Genomic DNA, 20769 nt, shown 5'->3' on the forward strand with positions numbered 1-20769 from the left:
TCATTATAAAACATGACTTCTACATTGCTTGCTGTAAACATGGAAGATGAAGTGGTGGGATTTGCATGCTACATCAGAAAAGGGAATAGACTATACTTTTAAAATGATATGTTATTTTGTACAGAATAGAAGCGTAACAGGACAATGGAATATAAAGACTAGCCAAAACAGAAACAGGAACCATATCTGGTCCTAAATGTCCATTTCTTTGTAAATATTGTGTAGTTCACCCAAGTTAGGTAAAGAGCCTGGGACGCCATGCTGCGAGGTGCATTCTGACTACCCCTGAGGATTCTTGGTTTCAATTCAGTTCAACTCAGTGAATATGTACTCATGACTTCTTTTGTGTTAGGTGTCCCATAACCTTACATATTGGAGATACAAAAAAAAGTAATATATGGCTCATAATATATTAAGACTTGAAACAGTTCAATGAAAGAAACAGTATCTGTTTCCTAGATAGCTTTAAAAATACACTAGAATAAAGTCTTGCCTACCAACAGGATACAGATTAGATACATTGAAATTATCCTGTATGGAAGTAATTGATAAGTTCCTAAGAAAAATTTTGGTAACTTTACTGCTGGAGAAAAGAGTTGAATGTTAAACTCCTTTTTATATTTTTTTACATAGGTTTTACGGTACCTTCTAGACTCTACCTTTTTTGTTCAGTGTTCCCTTATATTTATTTAGCATTCTCATTCTCTATATCCAATGATTAAGTCGCAGAATTCAACCCAGTTTGTCTCTGGCAAAAGCTAGCTCTTTATCATGCTCTATTAATTTGCTTTAAAAAATATAATGAACTATTTAAGGTATACAGAAAGTCACTTATTTTAATAACTGCAGAAAATGCTCTGATGTGAAAGCAGGAATTGATGTACGCTGATAAGCTTACAAAAAGTTCAGAGAGTAAAAAAGTAAACAGCATGGTTATTGATTCATGGATGTTTGCTCAATAATTTAGCTCTTATAATTATAGAACAAATATGTTTTCTCTTAACAAATAAAAAACATTTGTTACTGTAAGAATTTTTGAAAAATGATTATAGTTCAACACTATTAAAAGGAGTTTCAAGATAATAACAAGGACAACAGTAACACCATTAAAGCAATAGTGTTGTGATAAGCTATATCAAATAATAGGTTACATTTATTGAGTCCTTATATGCATTATCTCATTTAATCCTACTGACCTTCCTTTGTTTACTGTTTCCACTACACAGAAAAAAATCCTGAGGCCCAGGGAGGTCAAATAAATTGTCTAAAGCAGGAGCCAGCAAACTTCTATATAGGATCAAATAGTAAATATTGAAGTCTTCATTTGCCCTAGGGTCTCAGTCTCAACTACTAGACTCTGCCACTGTAGAGTGAAAGCAGCCTTAGACATTATGTAAATGAATAAGTGGCTGGGTTCTAATAAAACTTTATGAACACTGACATTAAATTTCCTATAATTTTCACATCACAAAATATTCTTGTTTTGATATCTTTTTCAATGATTTAAAAAACATAGAAACTATTCTTAGCTCAAGGACTGTAAAAATCAGGCAGCGAGCTGGCTTTGTCCTGTGGGCTGTAGTTTGCCAGCCCCAGGTCTAGGGTAACATAGCCAGTAAGTGATGGATTCAGGCTTTGAACCCAATGTCTGCTCAGTTCTAAAGAACACGTGTGTCAGGTACTTAACCATTGTATTCTACAGCCTGATCATAGAAGAGGCTCTTTAAAGATCCCCCTTTTGAATCAATTTATATCAGTGTCCACAACTTTTAGACCTGAGAAAAGAGGCCACTAAAAGGTATTACTGGTCTTTTTGCTGCCAAAGGGTAATATCTATGATAGAGGTATTGGTCAAATTCATTTTAAAAAATGAATTGTCTCTGCCAAACACTGGATTAGGTGCTAGAGAAGGAGAAATTATATACCTCAATTGCCGTCCTCAAGGAGCACAAAGCCCCACAGCAGACAGACAGACGAGTAAGCAATTACTTTACAGGGTACAATTGAAGCACTTTGTGGGGGTAATAACTCAAGGTGAGGTGAGTTTGGGGTAATGTGTAGAAAGTGAAGGGTAGGAGTCTGCATCAAGAAAGTCTTTCCAGAAGAGTTAACCTTCAAGGTGAGTTTTGAAGGACTAATAGGATTGACTATCTGAAATTAGGGAAAAGAGCGATCCAGGGAAACAGCAGATCCAAGTGCGGAAGGAGAGAACACGGCATGTGTAAAGAACTGTGAATTTAGTGAACACAACACTGGAGCTGGAGGTTCTCCCCTGACATGATTTCCTCCCCCTCACTCACCCACTCAGTCTTTTATCAAAACCTGCATTTAGCTCAAAAACACCAGCAGAAGGAAGAGGCTTAATGTAGTATACCGTTGGTAATGTGTGTTGACCAGCACTCACCAGGAGGTGAGTCCTGTAAGGAGGGTGGTCCTGTAAGGACAGGAAGGCTGTTCACAAGTCACAGCCCATGGGCCCAGGGTCAAAATTGCAAGTAAAATATTAAAGATTAGATTTATAGAAAAAAACACCTGAAAAATGCTTCCTGCTAGAATGCATAGGAGTTGAACACAAGGCAGGAGAGCTGGCAGACAGCTTGGCATGAGCCTGGTAGACTAGGGAGGGCTTTTCATCTGAAACCATTCAAGAATGTCAGCTAGATCCTCAATAAAATTCCCTTTCAAGAGGAATAGTATATTTTTAAAATTAGTTTACAATTACACAAATAGTAAGGAAATATATTCTTCATCAATGCATACCATCATTACAGATTAGATCAAGTGCTTCCTTCAACACTTATGTATTTTTGGTCTTAACCTCCTTCCCCAGAGGCAAATTCATTTTTCATTTTCATTCGTATCCTTCCAAGTTGTTTTCCGTGCACTTACACACATCTAAAATGATCACGTTTAGATAAAGCCATTTGTAATTCAGATCCCACTATTGGAACGTATTTTTTTGATTGTTGGTACATCTGGAATTAACTTTCAAACTAAAGGTTAAAAAAGAACCTATAAAATATTTAAAAATAAAACTGAAACAAAAAAAGAGGGAAATGAGTTTACATATACAGTGTTTTTAAAATATCAACATTAGTAGATTATGAAAGAATAAATGTGAAGATTTTTGTTTGTTAAAAACAGATAAACAAGCAAAAAAAGCCAAACAAACCATAAACCAGTGACTATTCAGAGTGGCAGGAGCCATTGGAAGGCAATAAGATGTGGGCACTCTGAAGTCAGACTGCCTGGGCTAATCCAGCCTGTGCCACTTACTACTGGGAAGACCTTGGGTTAATATTTAACTCCCAGTGTCTCAGTTTCCTTACCTTTAAAAACAGGGTGGTAGTAATTGTACCTACCTTACTAGGCTATAATAAGAAATGCGCAAGTTAATAAACATAAGCCACTTACAACAATGTCTGGCCAATTACCGCATGATGTCAGTTACATGTGGGATCTAAAAAGGCCGAACTCATAGCAGTAGAGAGTAAAATGGTGGTTATCAGGGGCTGGGGGTGGGCACTGGGTAGAGTTGGCCAAAAATACAAAATTTTCATTAGATAGGAGAAATAAGTTCAAGAGATCTGTTGTACAACATGGTTACTATAGTTAATAACCTTGAATGTATTGTATTCTTGGAAATTGCTAAGAGAATAGATTTTAAGTGTTTGCATCACAAAAATAAGTATATGAGGTAATGCATATGTTAATTAGCTTAGTTTAGCCATTCTGCAATGTATAAATATTTCAGAACATCATGTCGTACACAATAAATATATATAATTTTGTCAATTTTAGAAAAATAAATTAAGACAATAACAACAACAAAAGCAGTATCTGTCACATCATAATGACTCAAATAATGTTAGCCTTGTTTATTAACAGTGCTGGGGCAAGGTTTTTCAGGATTTTCAAGAAGAGTCAATGGCCTTAAAAGGAATGAAATAAGGACTAATGATATATATTTTCTTTTTTTTAGTTCAAAATTCAGCAGTAAAATTAAATATGTCAGTAGCTTATCAGAACTCAGTAGTCTGATCCCAATGGATTGCATCCATATCCCAGAGAGCATCATCAAGTAAGTCCTGACGGTTTCAAAGATGTGTTAAGAAATAATACATGTTTGGAGAGGTTGGCTGGAAAACAACTCAGTTCTGGAATCATGGTGAAATGGCATTATCTTTTTTTTAAAGCAAATATTAAATATTGCCCAATAAATAGAGTTTTTTCCCTATCACCTATAGATAACTGATCTGTTCTTTCAGATCCTTTTTCTCAAAATCTTCTCTTGGGATTATTGCTCATTTTTACCTTGAATTTTACTACCACTTTGGAGAAAGCATGAACTTAACATTAACCAATACATCTGTTACTTGAGTTCCCCACACGCTGCATAAACACAAGAGGATCTTAGCATAGCTTGTGTTTCTTTAATGACTTATAGAAAGTAATTTATCTGCATGACCCCCAAAGAGTAGGGGGAAAAAAGAACTCTCTCTGTGTTTTCTTCTAAACCTTTTTTTTTTTTTTTTTTTTTTTCATGTTTCCTTTCAGGTGCAAGTTTAGGTAGAGGGTGTTTGCCCAGTGGTGGGCAGGGTGGTTAGGAATGGTTTCCTTGCTCAATACTGGGGCACATAGCAGCTGCTTGTAAGGGGACAGGATGGGTACTGAAGATCTCAGGATTATGCTACAAAAGTAAAAGTTAACAAAACAAGTACTTGGAGCTGGGATTTTAAAACAGGGATATTGGAGAATGAACACTCCTATCTGGTACATTGTTGCAAAGAACCATTTTTTTCCGTGTCTTGTTTTTCTTCCATTGTGTCTGGTTCACTAGTTTTTTATTTGATTAGAATTCAGAGGAACTTAACTATCAGCTCAAAGAAAACAGACAAGTATCACTTATCCTCCTCCATAAGATGAATAACAAAATAGACCTCCCAATTTGAGCTTCCAAAAAGGAGTTCCCTCACTTAAAAAAAAAAAAAAAAAAAAAAGGCAGAGAAACTGGAAGGAAAGCATTCTCATTTAATGTGTGTCTGTGACATGCCAAGCATAGAAGTGCTCTATTTATGTCATTTGTTTAACTCCCATAGTAAACCCCCATTTTACAGATGCAAGAAAGATAACTTAGTAAGAAATTACTTATGCAAAGTATAAGTAGGAACGATGAAGAGATGGAACTGGAATTCGAATCCAAGTCACCCTGGCACTAACATTTCCATGCCCTTTTCTAGTAGATTCCTTTACCTCCCTTAAAGTGTCCATCTAAATTCAAAGCTCGGGAGTAGATGCATTTGGTTTTCCTCTATCCCAGTATCAGTCATGAACAAAAGATACCCATGGGCTTTACAATGGTCAGTTGGCTCAGCTAAATCAAGCAGAGTGTCCATAAGGTCCTAACGATGGCTTCAGTCTTCGGTAGCTTCATAGAGTTCCGACTGTCAGGTCTGTTGCCTCAAAAAGTTGCACCCCATCTCCAAAATCCACTCCTACTCTTTAAATAAAAAATGTACTGGAGCATTCACCTCCTGTAATAGCTCCTTTTGCAAAAGACGACAAGGACATTCCCTCTTCCAGTGGAATTGAGCACTAGCCACTGCAGGTAAACATGGTAACTCTTCCTAGTGTGGCAGGTAGAGACAAAAGAATGAAAAGAGAATGGGCTTGGGAGACTTAGATTTGAACCTTCCCTGCTACTTAATGTGTCTGAGTCTTCAGGCGACCTATTAAAATTGTCCGAGTCTCAGCTGTGGCATCTGTAAAGTGCAGAAGTAATTCGCACTTCATGCAAGGATCCTGAGGATCAAATGAGAATGAGGTACATAAAGCCTCCCAGCACAGAGCTGGCAATCCAGCATATTATTGATTACAATCCTGTTGCTTTTAGAGACTCGCCATCATACGGGAAAGTGTAACTGAGAAGTTAAATATCCCCAGGACATTTTTCATTCATCTTGACACTTCAGTTTTTCAAGGGTTCCATTTGGGAAAAGTTACTTCAGGAGGAAGAGTTCCATTCGGGAAGATTTTCTTCTGGAGGAAGAAATTCAACACGATTCATGTTCTCCCCACGTGTTCATCTTTTCTTCCATTTTCCATAATCCATCTCTTTGGGATGTCCTTTCTGCCATGTCTACTACTGGCCCTCATTGCCTCGATTTCACGTTATACAAATTTCAAAATGATACAAGCCGTAGCTCCTTTCTGCTACTGTTTGTTGAGAAAATTTGATCTTGGCCATCCTAAGGGCAGTATTCAGCTGGGATGGAGTCTTGTCCTCAAAGGGCTTAAATGAATGAAAAACATGCCCAACCTGGAATCAGATTTATAATCATTGATTACAGCTGATTCTCATTATGTGTAGCAGTTATGTTCTAGAAAGCCACAGAGAACACTGAATTAGCAAAACTGAACTTCATTCCAAGGGGAAATACCGAGTTCGGTTCCTATAAGTGTCTGGTCACAATATTTTCGTCGATCAATACATAACCATGTTTTATGTGTGTTTCTGTTTTAAAAGCACCTTATTTAGCACAGACTGTTGATTTGTTCACATTGAACTCATGGCCAACAGCACTATAACTTGTGCCTGAACGAAGTTTATCTAACACACATAAAATCGTGTTTTGTCCGTCGTTTAAAACGTTTACCTGTCATTTTTTCCATCTGTTTGTTCGTTTTCCTCATGGCATTCGTTTTTTATCTCGTAAGGTACGATGAAGAGAGATCTTATAAGAGAAGCGTAAGGTAAAACCTGATCTACAGTTCACGCTGGACCCTCTGTGTGTGTACACCAGTGTCTCACTCACGGGTGACCTCAACATGCTACCAGAGCAAGAGGTCCTTGTATCAGTCCCTTGTATACCATTTCTGGTCTTTGTCTTGTGTGTAAAGCTGTTGAGGTCAACCTAATTTGCAACTGAAACCCACTAAACAAGATGCGTCCCTGACTTGGCCCAGGCTGCAGGCTATCTTTATACCCAACAGACTAATGTGGATGTTTTCAGCTTTATTCAGCCAGCATGTTTCTGATCCCCTTGCAACTTTTGTATCTCCCTTTATGAAGGAATTTCCAAAGTAAAAGTACATAAACATTAAACGGGAGGAAATGACACCACATTTAATTAAAGAAGTATGCCTCGCCTCAGCGCTCCAGAAGACAGTATTTAAAAGCATATGCACACCACTTATGTTTGGCTCTGCTTTGCTGCCTGACTCTCTTATGCTCTGCTTGCTTCTTTTTTGTTTCTTTTCTACATCGATAATTTTTGCTCGTGCAGACTGGATGAAGAACTGAGGGAAGCATCAGAAGCAGCTAAGTAAGACTTGGTTTTCATGTAGCAGCTGGCATGTTGTTGGCTTGCATTTCAGGAGTGAACTGGGAGAATCTGCATGCCTGGTGTTTTATTATTGCATCCTGTTAATAATGCTGCACTTTAAAAATTCCCTTTCTCTCACGATAAGTGCAATCTCTGTTATTCTTACTACAATCTATTCTTCCCCATGATCTTGATTATCTTGAAAAATATATTTGTCCTTGTCATTTAATTTTTTTTTCAATGCATATGCAATTCTAGGCACCACAACAAAATGCACATGCAATTCTAGGCACTACAGGTGCCACGACACACAGTGTCACGTACAGGTGATCATTAGATACATCTAAGCAGCAGAACCTCACTAATTCATATTAATGGGGAGATATGATAGCAAGTCAAAATCTGGAAGATTTTTGTAAAATCGATTTCATAGCTCTCCAAGATTTAAAACAACAATGACAACACCACCTTATTAGGTGACTTGGAAATATTGCTCAACTAACAGCCTCTGAGTTATTTTGATGAATAGAAAAAAGTCATTACTCACTATTGTTAAAGTATGATTTTCAAAAAGGCAAAATAATAACTCTCATGCAAATATAAAATGACACATGCCAATGATTTTATTTATTTAATGAGGGAACCAGTAAGATGTTATTTCAGAGTGACAGTTCAAAGAGCATTTGAGAAGCTAGATACCTCTAGGTAATTTATAAAAGAATGTTTGAATAAGATTGTTTGGTTAGATACAAAACTGGTTAATGTCCAACAGGGCAATAAACTGTAACATTAGAGTTATCTTTTCTACTTGACAGAAATTATTTGTATCTCTGCCGGACAAAAGTCTACAAGGTAACCTGTGCCCCTGCAGAGTTCTAAAATAGCCCAGCCTATAGAAAGTCAGCTCAGCACTGCTCTGAAAGAATATCCAGTCATTTCCTTTTCTTGTTTCCAAGTTACAAAGAAGTTTTCTGACACTACATGTTAAATGTAGACAAGTACTGTTTGGAATGTTTGCCGTGTTAAGTACATTAAGCTTCTTCCCCGTTTCAAATGTTGCTTGTGCTGCTAATTTTTATAACCAGCTCTTACTTTAATTGCAAAAAGCAGAAAGCCTGGACAATGTCCAAAAAGCTACAAAATAAGATCTTATTAGTGAGCTTTTTTTGCATAGTTGTAAACGCCAATTCTTCATCAAAGTAATCCATTTAGATTTTTTTACGGTGTATATTTTTTGCAAGTAACCTACAAGATTATTTGCCTATAGTGTGGATCTTTTGTGTTAAAATTAAAGATTTTTGCTTTAGAAAATTTAGCATTAGTGTAGTTTACTGTTACCATACTCTTATTTTATTTTATTTTATTTTTTTCTCGGCAGCTGGCCAGTACGGGGACCTGGACCCATGACCTTGGTGTTACCAGCACCATGTTCTCCCAAGTGAGCTAACCGGCCAGCCCTACCGTTGCAATATTCTTATTCTCTAATTTTCTTTCAAGATAACTGATACCTGTTTAGACTAGCAAAACTCAAAATTATGTAAATTTTTGATTTTTTTTTTTTTTTTCTGGCGCTTGGACTGTGCAGGGATCTGAACTCTTGACTTTGGTGTCATCAGCACAATGCTCTAACCAAGTGAGCTAACAGACCAGCCCTCTAATATTTAATCTAACAGAATCTGCTTAGTTTCTAACTCAGCTGTTACAAATAAGAAGTCGTGGAAATAAGGACGCTATTGGGAACCAAGGAGCTGAATGTCGGTGTGATGTACCCTGATAGCATGTGTCTGCACTCGAATTGCTTTGTCATTGCTTTGTCAGATTCCCCAGAGAGAAAACCTCAATGAGTTTCTCTTTCAGATTTTTTTTTTAATGGTAACATATTTATGGAATTAAAGCACTATTTTCAAGACAAAAGATGCAGGGAGGGAGCATCAATAATTCTCCAGCCAAACCCCTCCTAAAGTCACATTGTCATGTTTTTGTCATTATTACGATGAAATCTTTCCTCCAATACATTTTTTTTCCTTCCATATTTATACTTTTCCTGCTTAGCTACCTTAGTAAAACAGTTATTGTTTTTGGTTTAGTTGTGTAGCTTTCTCTTTTTTTCTCTCACATCATTTTTGTTATCTTTCCTAACCACACAAACCCTCCCCCCAGGTATCTAGATAGTTCAACTGGTCCTAAAAAGTCTTGACTTCTCTCCTAAAGGAAGCACTATGTTCGTGTGTAGTACATAGTAGATGCTCAGCAAATTTATGCTGCATAAATTAATGAATGTGCGTAAGAGCAAGTTCACGGCTATTGAGCAGTGGGTCTCAAACTTTATTTTGCCTGTGAATTATCTGGAGTGCTTGTTAAAACACAATATCCTAGGCCTCACTCCAAGTTTCTGATTCAGCAAGTCAGGATGGGGCCTGAAATCTGCATTTCTAACAAGTTCCCAGTGATGCTGATGCTGCCTGTCTCAAGGACAGTGCTTTGGTAGCCACTGCCTTAAATAAAGGGCCGCATAAAAATGATGAGATTTACTGCAGGAGTCTAAGACCTTGCTTTGGATTCTGTGAGTAAGCCATTGGCTTGAAGAATCCTCCCCCAACTGATCTTATTTCTTTTAATGGTGACATCACATGTAAGAGGAATTGAAATGTATTTACACATTGAAAATGTGTAAGGAGAAAGAATTCTACTCTGTTGACCCCAAAGATGACCAAAATGCCTCAGAATCCTACCATGTCAGCATACCAACAACATCTTCTCAGCTATCTTTCAGTCTCTGAAGTGGTCCCTAAATCCTAGGGCAGACTGTATGTGATGATTTTTGATTCAGAAACTGTGATCGCTGCAGATCTATGGTTAGAAGCCTGATACACCCAGGTTTGTTCTGTTGACAGATGTATTCTAACTTTCTACATGACTTTATTAGAAAGCTTGAGGTTTGGTCTAACCAAAGGCAAATACTGTCTATATACTTTGTCAGGGAACAAAACCTAGGTATCGTTTTTCTTTATTCCACTAGTGTTTTTAAACATTCTCCCTCTGCCCTCATATACACACACAACACCCATCAAACTGTACCCCACCAGTGCAGCCTCGTAACATATCAAGTTCAAGGATTTGGATCCCTGTACCGCCAGCAGCCGAGAAACAAACAAAACAACAACAACAACAAAAAAAATTGTACCCCCCCAATTGACTTTCAGAAGATGATTTGCTCAGCATGCCTTTTCTTTAAACTTTTGATCTATACAGGAAAGAATGTACCTTAGAAGGATAAATAGTATACATAGAACCATTCTTATTTTGAAAATGGGGAAGAATCCATCTTAATAGTTTAAGTGGTTTGCAAATTGCTATTTTCTTTGGAAGGATTACTCAAAGTTAAAAAGCAGAAAAGCTGCATTTGGAAGACTGCCCTTTCTTGATTACTTTCCAGCTTTGCTAGGTTTTTCTAGCACCATGTCAACACTTACTTGACTGTTCTTATTCACTAAGGTTGCCATAAAAATACCAGACCACCAGCAAGAAGGGTGGACAGGGAGGTGGAAAGAGTCACCGCCCTGCCCAGGGAGACAGCCTTCTGTCATTGTCAGTAAAAAACCTAATCACAGAACTTCTGTGCAAACACAAAGATTACCTTGTGACATCACTCACATTACAAAAGGAACTCTTGCATTTAAAAAGGATCATAGAATCCCTTTAAATCGTGTTTGTTTGCCTATAATAAAATATTATTTACTAGATGGGAAAAAAAAGTAAAGGTTAAAGTGTACTGAGTATTAATCAGGAATTAATATCAAGCAAATGTGAAATTTGCTCATAAAGGAATCATACCAATATGGAATATCAGAAACAGTTAATATTACACAAAAAACATAAACACCATCAAAATATTTTTATTTTATTATTTTATGTGGTTATATTTTTCTTTCTGGACATATTCAGTTTAGGTTAATGATAGGATTTGTGTCACCTGAACACAGCTCAGCTGTATGGAGTGGTAAGTGTCTTGTGACTTTTCTGTAACAACAATAACAATGAGAAAAAGCTGACACACATTTTTTCTTCTACTGTCTTGAAAAATCCTCATTCTTGTGAAAACTGAAAGTGAACTGTGTTTATGTGTAAATAAAATTAGGCTGCTTGAGAGGGATTTTCCTCTGTTTATAAAGTATTTTATTATTTGGAGCACAAATAAAATTTTACAATATTATGTTTCCTGAATACGATAGATTGAAAAGTCAGGGGGAAATGACAAGGACAGAGGAGACCACTGGAGGTGTTTGGAGTCTAATTTTCCTTTTATGTTCTAAATCATGGGTAATTACCATATTTCAAAGCTGCTGGTAAAAGAGCCACAGCTTAATCTCATTGACTATTCAGTTGTAGATTTGTTCAGAATTAGCAATTGGACCACATTAAGCAATTTCAAATGCCCCAAATCTATTGCGCTCACAAAGTAGTAATGGTAAAGAAAATGTTGACTGCTTCCTATTTTTTCCTTGCACTCAGAACTAGCTGCCTGTACAATGATCCAGAAATGTCTTCTATGGAGAAGGAGTAAGAATTTGCCATCAGTAGCAGCTATGTGGTTACTTGTAGTGTTGTGTGGCTGGGCTTCGGAAGAAAAAAATCAATTGCGGATTGGGTAAACCCCGTTCAGATGTTCAGTTCCCATGTGCTCTATTCCCAAAATTAGAAATTTAAGGAGAAATTTGCCAGCTGAACACCATCTCATTCATAATCACCACTTAAATTCCTTAAGGACAACCTAAGTTTTTACATGGCATTGCGTTTTTCCAACCCTAAAATGAGGAGAAAATGAATATCAGGGCCAGATGTGAGAACATTTGGGCAAGAGGAATTCAACACCATGTTCTGAATGACATCATTTATTTCAATTAGTGAAGGTTGGAACTTTCACTTGAGCTTAATATTTTGGTAGATAGGGGAGAAAATGTCCTTGTTTTGCAAATTCCAGGAGGCAGTTGAGTCTGGATTCAACCTTAGGAATGATCTAGTTGGATGGTTCCCATCCTGGAGAAACAGCAATCTGATGCGTATTGAGTTCTTACCGTGGGCCGGACTCTATGTAAAAAGCTTCACATGCAGTATCTGATTTTAATTATCAGAAGAAGCTTATGAGGTACATTTTACAGATGAAGAAAGAGAGGCATAGAGTGATGATCTGACCAGTCCAGCATTGGACAGCTGTAAAAATGGCCCAGAGCTGGGATTTGACCCTTGGCAATGCAATTCCACAGCCAATGGGGGTTAAATCAGAGAGAGGTGGTCTTAATGCTGAATGAGCGTACCACGTCTGACGTAGCTAATTAGTGGTCACGTCAGTTTCAGGGAATAAACTGTGGTCACCAACATGCTCTAAGAGAGAACTTGGCCATCCAGCTGGGGGCTCCTAATTTGGTTTGAGTTGTGGAGAATTTAATATTGTCCTTGTTCCCAGGAATTGGGAAGGAGGGGCAAAGATTCATTGTGTCTCTAGAGTCACTTTTCGCTCTCTTCAACCTTGGAGGTGCAGTATCTGTGCAGTTGCCACACTGACCTCACGGCTTAAAGGAGGTTTAGGCACATAACTCCAGAAAGACCCAACCAAGAAGTGCACAGAGAACAAAGGCTATACGGGGACCTTTGAAATCACACAGCTATTTCCTCAAGATCACTCTTGATCTGCCTCTCTGAGATGAAGGCAACAATTGCTTTAAGCAAATTGCCACAGGAAATTCTGTAAAGCCCAAATACCTCGGTCCACCATCCCTCTTTCTGCAAATATTGCCTGCCTCAGTAAAGCGGCACACCACGGGCATTTAACCGTGCCCGCAGTTACCCGGCTGGGTGGATGGCACGTCCTGATGCCCAGCCACTGGCAGCCACATCTCGGGGCTTACCCACTCCTGTGCCTGCCTTGTCTGTTTCGCTCCTCGTGCGTGTGTAAAGCTGTCTGGGCTGGGAAGAGGGCGGAGCACGGCTTCTTGTTTGGGCTCATTCCAGGGCTGGGCATGGAAGAGGGAGGGTGCTGCAAATTGTTAACGTTACTTCCCACCCAGAAGAACAGATTCTTCTCGAGGCTTCCCTTTTCTTCAGCCCTCGCTTTCCTAAGCCTGTTCCGGGCACGTGATCACAGCACACAGACTGAGATGCGGGAGGGGGGCAAGAGCCGCCAAGAATTTTGTTTTGCTGACTCCTGGCCCTGGGGTTCTGGCTTTCTTCAGTATTGGAATGTTGATTTTCTCTCACCCCTGGTCCACTACAGGCCATCAGGGACAGGGAGAAGTTCTGTGTGGAAGCATTTTACACCTTCTGTAGCCAGTATTGAATGAGTGAACTGAAAAATGGGCAAGGCTGTCCCAAGGGATAAAATGAAGAGTGTGCTGATGCTGTAGTGGCCTCTCGTTTCCCTCAGACAGGAGGGAAGGTTCTGCCTGTCTCCCCTACTCTTCCTACATAAAACACAAATGTTTGTATTCCTGATTAAACAATATCATCCGACACTTTGTAAAGAACCTCGTTTAATACATGTTAGAAGTGAACATGCCCTAGCATAAAATTACCAAAAGGTTGCTCTGTCTCACTGCAAAGTTGGTCACAGAAAACTAAGCTCCTCTGCCCAAAGATACCTTTTATTTTCAGTGCTGATGAAAAGTAATTTTTTTTTTTCAAAAAGATAGTGTTTTAAAAAGTAGCTCTAGGTGCTTGTCTCCTTTGCTTTTAGGTTTGAGTTTTTATTCATTTGTGTCCTAAAACTTGTGATATGCCTTTTCATATTTTCACTTATTTTTTATTTTCTTGCTGGCATCCGAACCCTTGACCTTGGTCTTGTAAGATCCGTGCACCATGCACAAATCCCACAGACTGGGATGGCTCACTTCACAAAGACCATGAGACTGAGACCGATGCAATTAAGCAAGAGGGACTTTATTCCAGCATGCTGGGGTCACCTTGTCTCCTGGACAGAAGCGACCCCCAGCTTACAATTTAAGCACCTTTTATACAGTTTTTCTGAATAGATCTTTGTGACAGGATGAGTTGTTGGTTATCTGTGGCGCCTTTAGATTTATGGGTAGGTTTTAGCAGGCTGGTACCCTGATAGATTTGTGGCACCTTTAGATTTACAGGTGGGCTTTAGCAGGCTGGTACCCCGATAAGGAACAGCACATTTCTCAGTCGTTTATCGTCCCCGGGGTCTGGCCAGGTGGCCTTTAGATAAGGAACTAGTCAGTTCCTGGAACCGGGTGGGGGACATTCCCTTCCTTGGAATGTTTAGTGTGCTCGGGCCTGACCTTTGTATGGCCCCTTAGAAGCTGCTTTACTTAGGCATTTGTTACCAAACTGCATATACTAAAGTTATATTTTTCTACAATTCCCCTACAATTTCCTACAGTCTCATCAGCAACATGCTCTATGGAGTGAGCTAAACTGCCAGCCCTATATTTTTATATCTGTATGAAAAGTATGTGATCAAGAGTGGTTCTCTTTGGGGACAATTAAATTAGTATCATGGTCAGTAGCTTCATTAACTACACAAGATTACTGTTGTTTCAAAAATTAATCTTGCGAGTGGTTTCCTGTATTTACTTCGAAGAAAATTGTCCACTTTTGACTATCTCTTGCTTCTTCCATAAACTTGGGTAAGTTCAGTTTTTCAGCTTTTGGGCTACCAAAAGCTGAAAAGATGAATTAAACCCTCGAAGGTTTACAAAAAAGTCAGTATGAAAAATAAAGTGTTTTGACAGGGGCCCCTGGTGTGAGAGTTGGTCAGATGTTTATCAGGGGCCCAGTGAAACAAAGCGAGTGTGAACTTTAAACCTCCCAAGATGATTACGGATATTCTGACCTATGTTCACACTTTTCAGATGTGTCTCAAATTTTGGTTTAGTAGGTATACTTGTGGTCTTTAAGAGAAAAAGAGCCAACACCATGTAAAATTCCAATCACCAAATCAAATTTAATACAAACCTCAGAGAATAACTGCAACTGGGAAGTATATTTTCAGAAGCAAAGGCAAGAGAAAAAATTATCTGTTTTGTAAAGGTATATTAGACAAAGTTCTAGGGGTTATCATAGATAAAAAGAGGACACCCCCAAAGTAAAGCTCTGCAGGTAAGAAAACAGGTCAGATCCTTAAGAGAATAAAAAACAGATTAATATTCAAGATGACTTGGCTCCTTGTGACATTCAGCATGTCTGGGCTCTGAAAACTCCCAACAGAGACAAGATTATTGCAAGTAGAGTAATTAAACAAAGAGATGGTGTTCCCATTTCAAAAAAACACTGAACTACTACTACTAATAATAACAATATAGACATTACTACCCGTTTACTACGTACAATTGAAAACTCTTTAGACTTAATCTCAGCACGCCGTGAGAGAGGTGTGATTGTTCCATTTTAACAGATACTGAAATGGAAACTTAGAGAAGGTAGGTGACTTGGCAAAATCCCTACAGCTAGTAAGTAGTAGAATTGCTGAGGGTATTTCAAAGGAAAGATATTTTACTATTATAAACTAAATGGGCAGGCACTGCGGGTTACCAGTTGCTTTATTTGCAAAGCTACTAGAAGAAACACTGCTCAGCTGCTGCACGTTCTACAAGTAAAGCACAGTAACCTTTGCAGCATGCAGACTTAGGGCTCAGGAGGGCAGAGATAAGCGAATCCGCAGACACTTTGCACATTGTCCAATTGTTTCTCTTTTTCCATGACTGAAGTTCTTTCTCTGGCTGTTCACTGGCTTTTCATTCTCTTTCTCTTGGGTGGATGTGCTAGGAAGTTGTGCTGCTGTGTTCATTAAGAAAAGAGAGATGCACGTGACTTAGGAAGTTTTAGACTTACTCCTTACATATTTGGAAACCCACTAGACACCCTTAACAACATACTTTTCTTTAGTCCTAAAAATTCATTTCATTAAGATAGGCTAACCCCTTTCAGTCAAATCCATTGGCTCCTAGTAAATGTTGTTGGGTTTTTTGTTGTTGTTGTTGTTTTGCTGTTGTTTTATCAGTTATGACTTCTTACCATTTAGCACTTGTCAGGCATAATTTATTTCAGGCATATCCTCTGTTTGCTTCACAAGGAAAGGTCATTTACTAAAAATAGATCTTTTATTTCCAAAATGCAATGATGTTCCTTATCTTAATCAACTTTAGGAATGAGCCTTAACATTAGTCTTTTGCTTCCCCGGACTATTTTGAAAAGGTGTAAAATGCTTCCAGAAATAATTTTGTAAAAATAAACAGATTAAAGAAAAGGTTGGCAACTTGGTGAGGGAGATGGGGCGAGGGGGTAGCATTGTATTTTACCAGATTGTTCTAGCATAAGAAACTTGCATGATTTATTTTCAGTAAGTCTCTTGAGGAAAAGAGCAAACACATGCCACCCAAATCATTACTAAATGTTTCTCCTTTGGTTTCTCATGGTTTTCTCTCTCTCTCTCTCTCTCTCTCTCTTTTTTCTTTTCTTTTTCTTTCTTTCCTCACAGTATTGACCTGAAGCTGAAAGAGAAGCCGTAGGTGGCCGTGGCTGGAGGAAGAGGATGCTGGTCTGCTCTGTGGTTCTGTTGAAACGTACCTACCTGAAAGAGACAGGGCTGATGTCACTTATTTCCATTTGCACTACCTGGTGCCATCCTAATTTTCTAAGGGGAGAAAAAGGAAGAGAATTTGTTTACTCTTAACATGTTTTATGAAATTGTGTGTATTTTCCTATTTTGCCAATTATGTGCCTCAAAGATTTTAGTTGAACCTTAGCAAGAGAGTAGGACCTTCCATTTCAATATTTCGCTAACACTTGGTGCAGTGATATTTTGCCCCTTAGACTGGTGGTTACCAATAAGATAACTTTAATCCACTGTTAAGTGTGAGTGGATTTGTTTCCATAGCTTAGCTGCATATCTCCTTGGTGATCGTTTTAGGTTTAAAGTACCCAGCGCACAGCTCTCCCCAGGAACGCTGCCCCCATGTCAGTCCACCTTCAAAATCCGAAGCCTGCTTAGGGCAGCCATGAACGAAACACAGTTGTAAAAGCATCGTAAGCTAAGTGCCCACTTGGGTCTCATTCACGTGAACCTTCTTTAACTTCTCAGAGGGAAGCCAGACTTTCTAATTCACATGAATTTTATTTTAGTTATCAAATTTGGGATCAGGTTTTATGTAAATTGTTCCTTAAAAAAATCACTTCTTTGGTGAATGTGGAAGACCTCCACATTGCAAAAGTAAAGGGTCAGTGTCACATTTTTGGTATCTATCTGTGCTTCAGGCCATAGACTTAGTTCAAGATGTTACACTTAAGTGCCAGGGACTCAAGTGTAAGGTAGCTCACTCAAAAAGTGCTTGGTAACATTTAGTTATCCGGATTTCTCTCTCGAGTGCATTACAAGAAGTGATCCACTTTAAAACACTCTAATCTAATCACGGGTTTAAAATTAAATTCGAGTATGTACTATCATTTACAAAATATTTCCTTTATAGTCTTCCTATGCCCTTTAAAATGCCGACGTGATTTCAGATCTGTAGGCCTCTAACAGAGGGGTTGGCAAACTACAACCAAATCTAGTGCACCACCATGAGCTAAGAATGGTTTTTACATTTTTGGTTGGAAAAGTTTTTCAATATTTTATGACACATGAAAATTATTCAAATTTTAGTATCCACAAATAAAGTGTTATCGAAACACATCCACACAAATTTGTTTTCGTACTGTCTACGGCTACTTTCACACTACAACAGCAGAGCTGCGTATTCACAACAGACCATATGGCTCACAAAGCCAAAAACATTTACTATCTTTACAGAAAAAGTTTGCCAAGCCCTGTTGTATCTAGCAAATACGTTTTCCCTGCTCCACCCCTTCATTTGAGTTCGGATAGTTTCTCTAACCGGATGGACAAATGAGGCTGCAAACTAATCTATTTTTGTCGAAAAGAAATTTTTGACATCCACAGACAGTAAAATAAAATACTTGTACAGGGCTTGCTGAAAAAGACGAGGAGCCCTAGCCACAAAAACATGGCTCGGGTTGGAACTGCAAGACCCAAAGTGAAGTCTTGTTGCAAGCTCCTCTTTAGCTATCTACAGGTGTTGCTGAAGTCTTCACCTTACTCTGGAAACCATTCTTAGTCTCCAGGGCCACCTATTACAAAAAGCTGGCAGAAATAAAGATGCAGTGGAAAGAGGGGTTTCACCACAGTATCATGGTGATGACTTCACTGGGGAGAGCTGTACAGGAGGGACACTCTGAGTCCTGGGTAGAATGAGCCTTGAACCGCATAGATGACTTTCTCTGCCCTCATTTGTGTCATGTCTGTCCCTCCCCTCCTTGCACATGTGTGCACATGCACACGTACACACACACACACACACGCACACGAGCCAGCTGTCCTTCCTCCAGAAGACTCCATTGAACGTGTTTTTCCCCTCTCGGTCCTTTCAAGTTAGTGTCTTGTTGGACTGTCTGTTCTTTTGGGTCTCTTCCCTCAAGATATCTGGCTCGTCTCATAGAAAAATCCTAGAGCCCACCCTCTGTCACAGCCCACCTTCACCTTTGGAAGCCCCAATTGTGCCTCTCCCAGAAGGTGGTGTTGACATAAATACATGAAACACAGCCCGATATTCTGTTTTGTTCACCTGTTTACTACTTGCGCTCAGTAGTGTCCCATTTTAAAAAATGAGTGACATGGTCACCCTAGCCACGGGAAGTAATGAAGAATCGAGTGTTCAGTTTAGTGGTGCAAACCTGAGGACACAGAGCCCTTGACAGACTGCTCTTATTACAGCCAAGCAGACACGGCAACATTGTGACCATTCACATTTTCTTTGAACTTGTCCAACCTATTTACACAGACCACTCAGGTGGCATGCTGTTTAAGCTTCATCTTCCTACATGAAAATTAGGAGCATCTTTCCCAGTCAATGATTTTGTATGGCCTTTGTATGGGCTGTTGTATGGGCTGCATAACCATTGATATTTAAGCATCTGCTATTTTCTTATCTTAAAAAGACAAATTAATTTAATTGCATATGCTAGAGAATAGCTACCATGGAAATTCAATTCAAGTAAATAGAACCTTAGACAAATCCTGAAAAAATCCCTAAGCAGGTAGGTAGACAGAAGTAAACATTCACATCATGCAGCTATCTGGCTCTCGCATTCTGAGCATTCTTGCTTTGGTTCTGATTTCTGGGAAGTGTTTTGCACTTTGCCTGTAGATTTGTACTTAAGGGAACCAAGGGGTCATGAGGGCAAAAGCATTGTTTTCTCAAAGTGGCAGTTGCTCTTTGTGTAGCTCCTTGATTGAGACAAAAAACAAAAATCTGTCAAGGAGTGAGAAGTTTGTTTGCAGGCAATGGCTGGGTATGGAAGAAAACTCTGAAGTTCCTGTTGAAGCCATACAGAGTTTTATGGGGTTATCCTCTAAGAGACATCCTCTGAGATGTGTAAGGAAGTCACTATTCCCAGCCTTTGTTATTAAGATGCTCTTTTAAGTATTCAGTTGTGGTACTATGTTTGCAACTCTTCTCTTACCACATGCCTCAGTAGTTTGCTCCCTTAGAAACATTTAGATGTGCACAAATTAATCTTTTATATATTTAAAGGTTTTTCTACTATGTATGGGATTGCTCAGAATAAAGTATCTATTAGACTTTGTTTTGGTAAATGAATAAATTCTCCCTAAATAGTGTGAATTAATAATATAAAAATATGTAACAACACAATATATCTGCATAGCCTCTCTGTGTAATTCAGAAATAAAAATAGATTCCACGTGTTCTGGCTTTCTCTGTTTGAGTCAGCAAGAATCTTCTGGCTTCACTCTGCAGCAATTTCATCTGGACTTCAGTCTTTCCTGGCACTTGGTACTGGAGGACTGTACACATCTTGGCTTTCCTGGGCGCCCAAACTTTATTTCCTTTTCATTTTTACCTTTCATATCTCAGAGTTCAATGCACTAAGTTTTCACACGTGTTGTTTACTCTTTGGGTAAGCAGTTTCTCACATGGGAAGCATCTTCGTGTTTTATGGTTACTTTTTTTGTCAGCTTCTCTTTTCTTGGTCCCTTGTCTTTTCATGGCATATATTTAATTTATTTTAAAACTAAAATGCATTAATTGTGATTTTATTTTTAGTTTTAGTTTTCTCTTTTCTTTTTTTGGTCCTACTTTCACAACCTTCAGGCCAAACCAGAGTTGGGAGTAACCACTGTGCTTTTTTTTTTTTTTTAACTTAGTAAACAAATGTGTACCTCTGGCTCTCAGGAAGTTGCTGGACTAGCCAAATGAGAAGTTGCTCTGCAAAAGTGAGAAGTGCATGTTCTTATGATCTAGGAACAAGTTCTGGTGGATATTATCATCTCCTCAAGGGAGGGAAGAAGGAGGAGAGAAGGCTGCGAAGCAGTGGCAGGCACATGGAAGGCAGCTACTGCCAGGTGCGC

The 20769-nt window shown here is 38.7% G+C and overlaps 1 protein-coding gene across 13 annotated transcripts in view; it reads left to right on the forward strand.

Moving 5' to 3' along the window:
* PRUNE2 (prune homolog 2 with BCH domain) overlaps positions 1-20098 on the forward strand; it is a 274536-nt gene extending 254438 nt beyond the window's left edge. For 4 of the 13 annotated variants that reach the window (XM_063080981.1, XM_063080990.1, XM_063080982.1 and 1 more), the window contains 6 exons: positions 3983-4081; positions 6718-6753; positions 7287-7325; positions 8704-8763; positions 11838-11885; positions 16822-20098. In XM_063080981.1, the coding sequence (XP_062937051.1) occupies positions 3983-4081; positions 6718-6753; positions 7287-7325; positions 8704-8763; positions 11838-11885; positions 16822-16852 (313 nt within the window). In that variant the 3' untranslated portion in view covers positions 16853-20098. The remainder of the gene's footprint in view (positions 1-3982; positions 4082-6717; positions 6754-7286; positions 7326-8703; positions 8764-11837; positions 11886-16821) is intronic. The other 9 variants (XM_063080985.1, XM_063080993.1, XM_063080992.1 and 6 more) reach the window with 7 other exon arrangements.
* The last annotated feature ends 671 nt before the right edge of the window (positions 20099-20769 follow it).

This window comes from Cynocephalus volans, chromosome 16 (assembly GCF_027409185.1).
Source record: "Cynocephalus volans isolate mCynVol1 chromosome 16, mCynVol1.pri, whole genome shotgun sequence".
Taxonomy (NCBI): domain Eukaryota; kingdom Metazoa; phylum Chordata; class Mammalia; order Dermoptera; family Cynocephalidae; genus Cynocephalus; species Cynocephalus volans.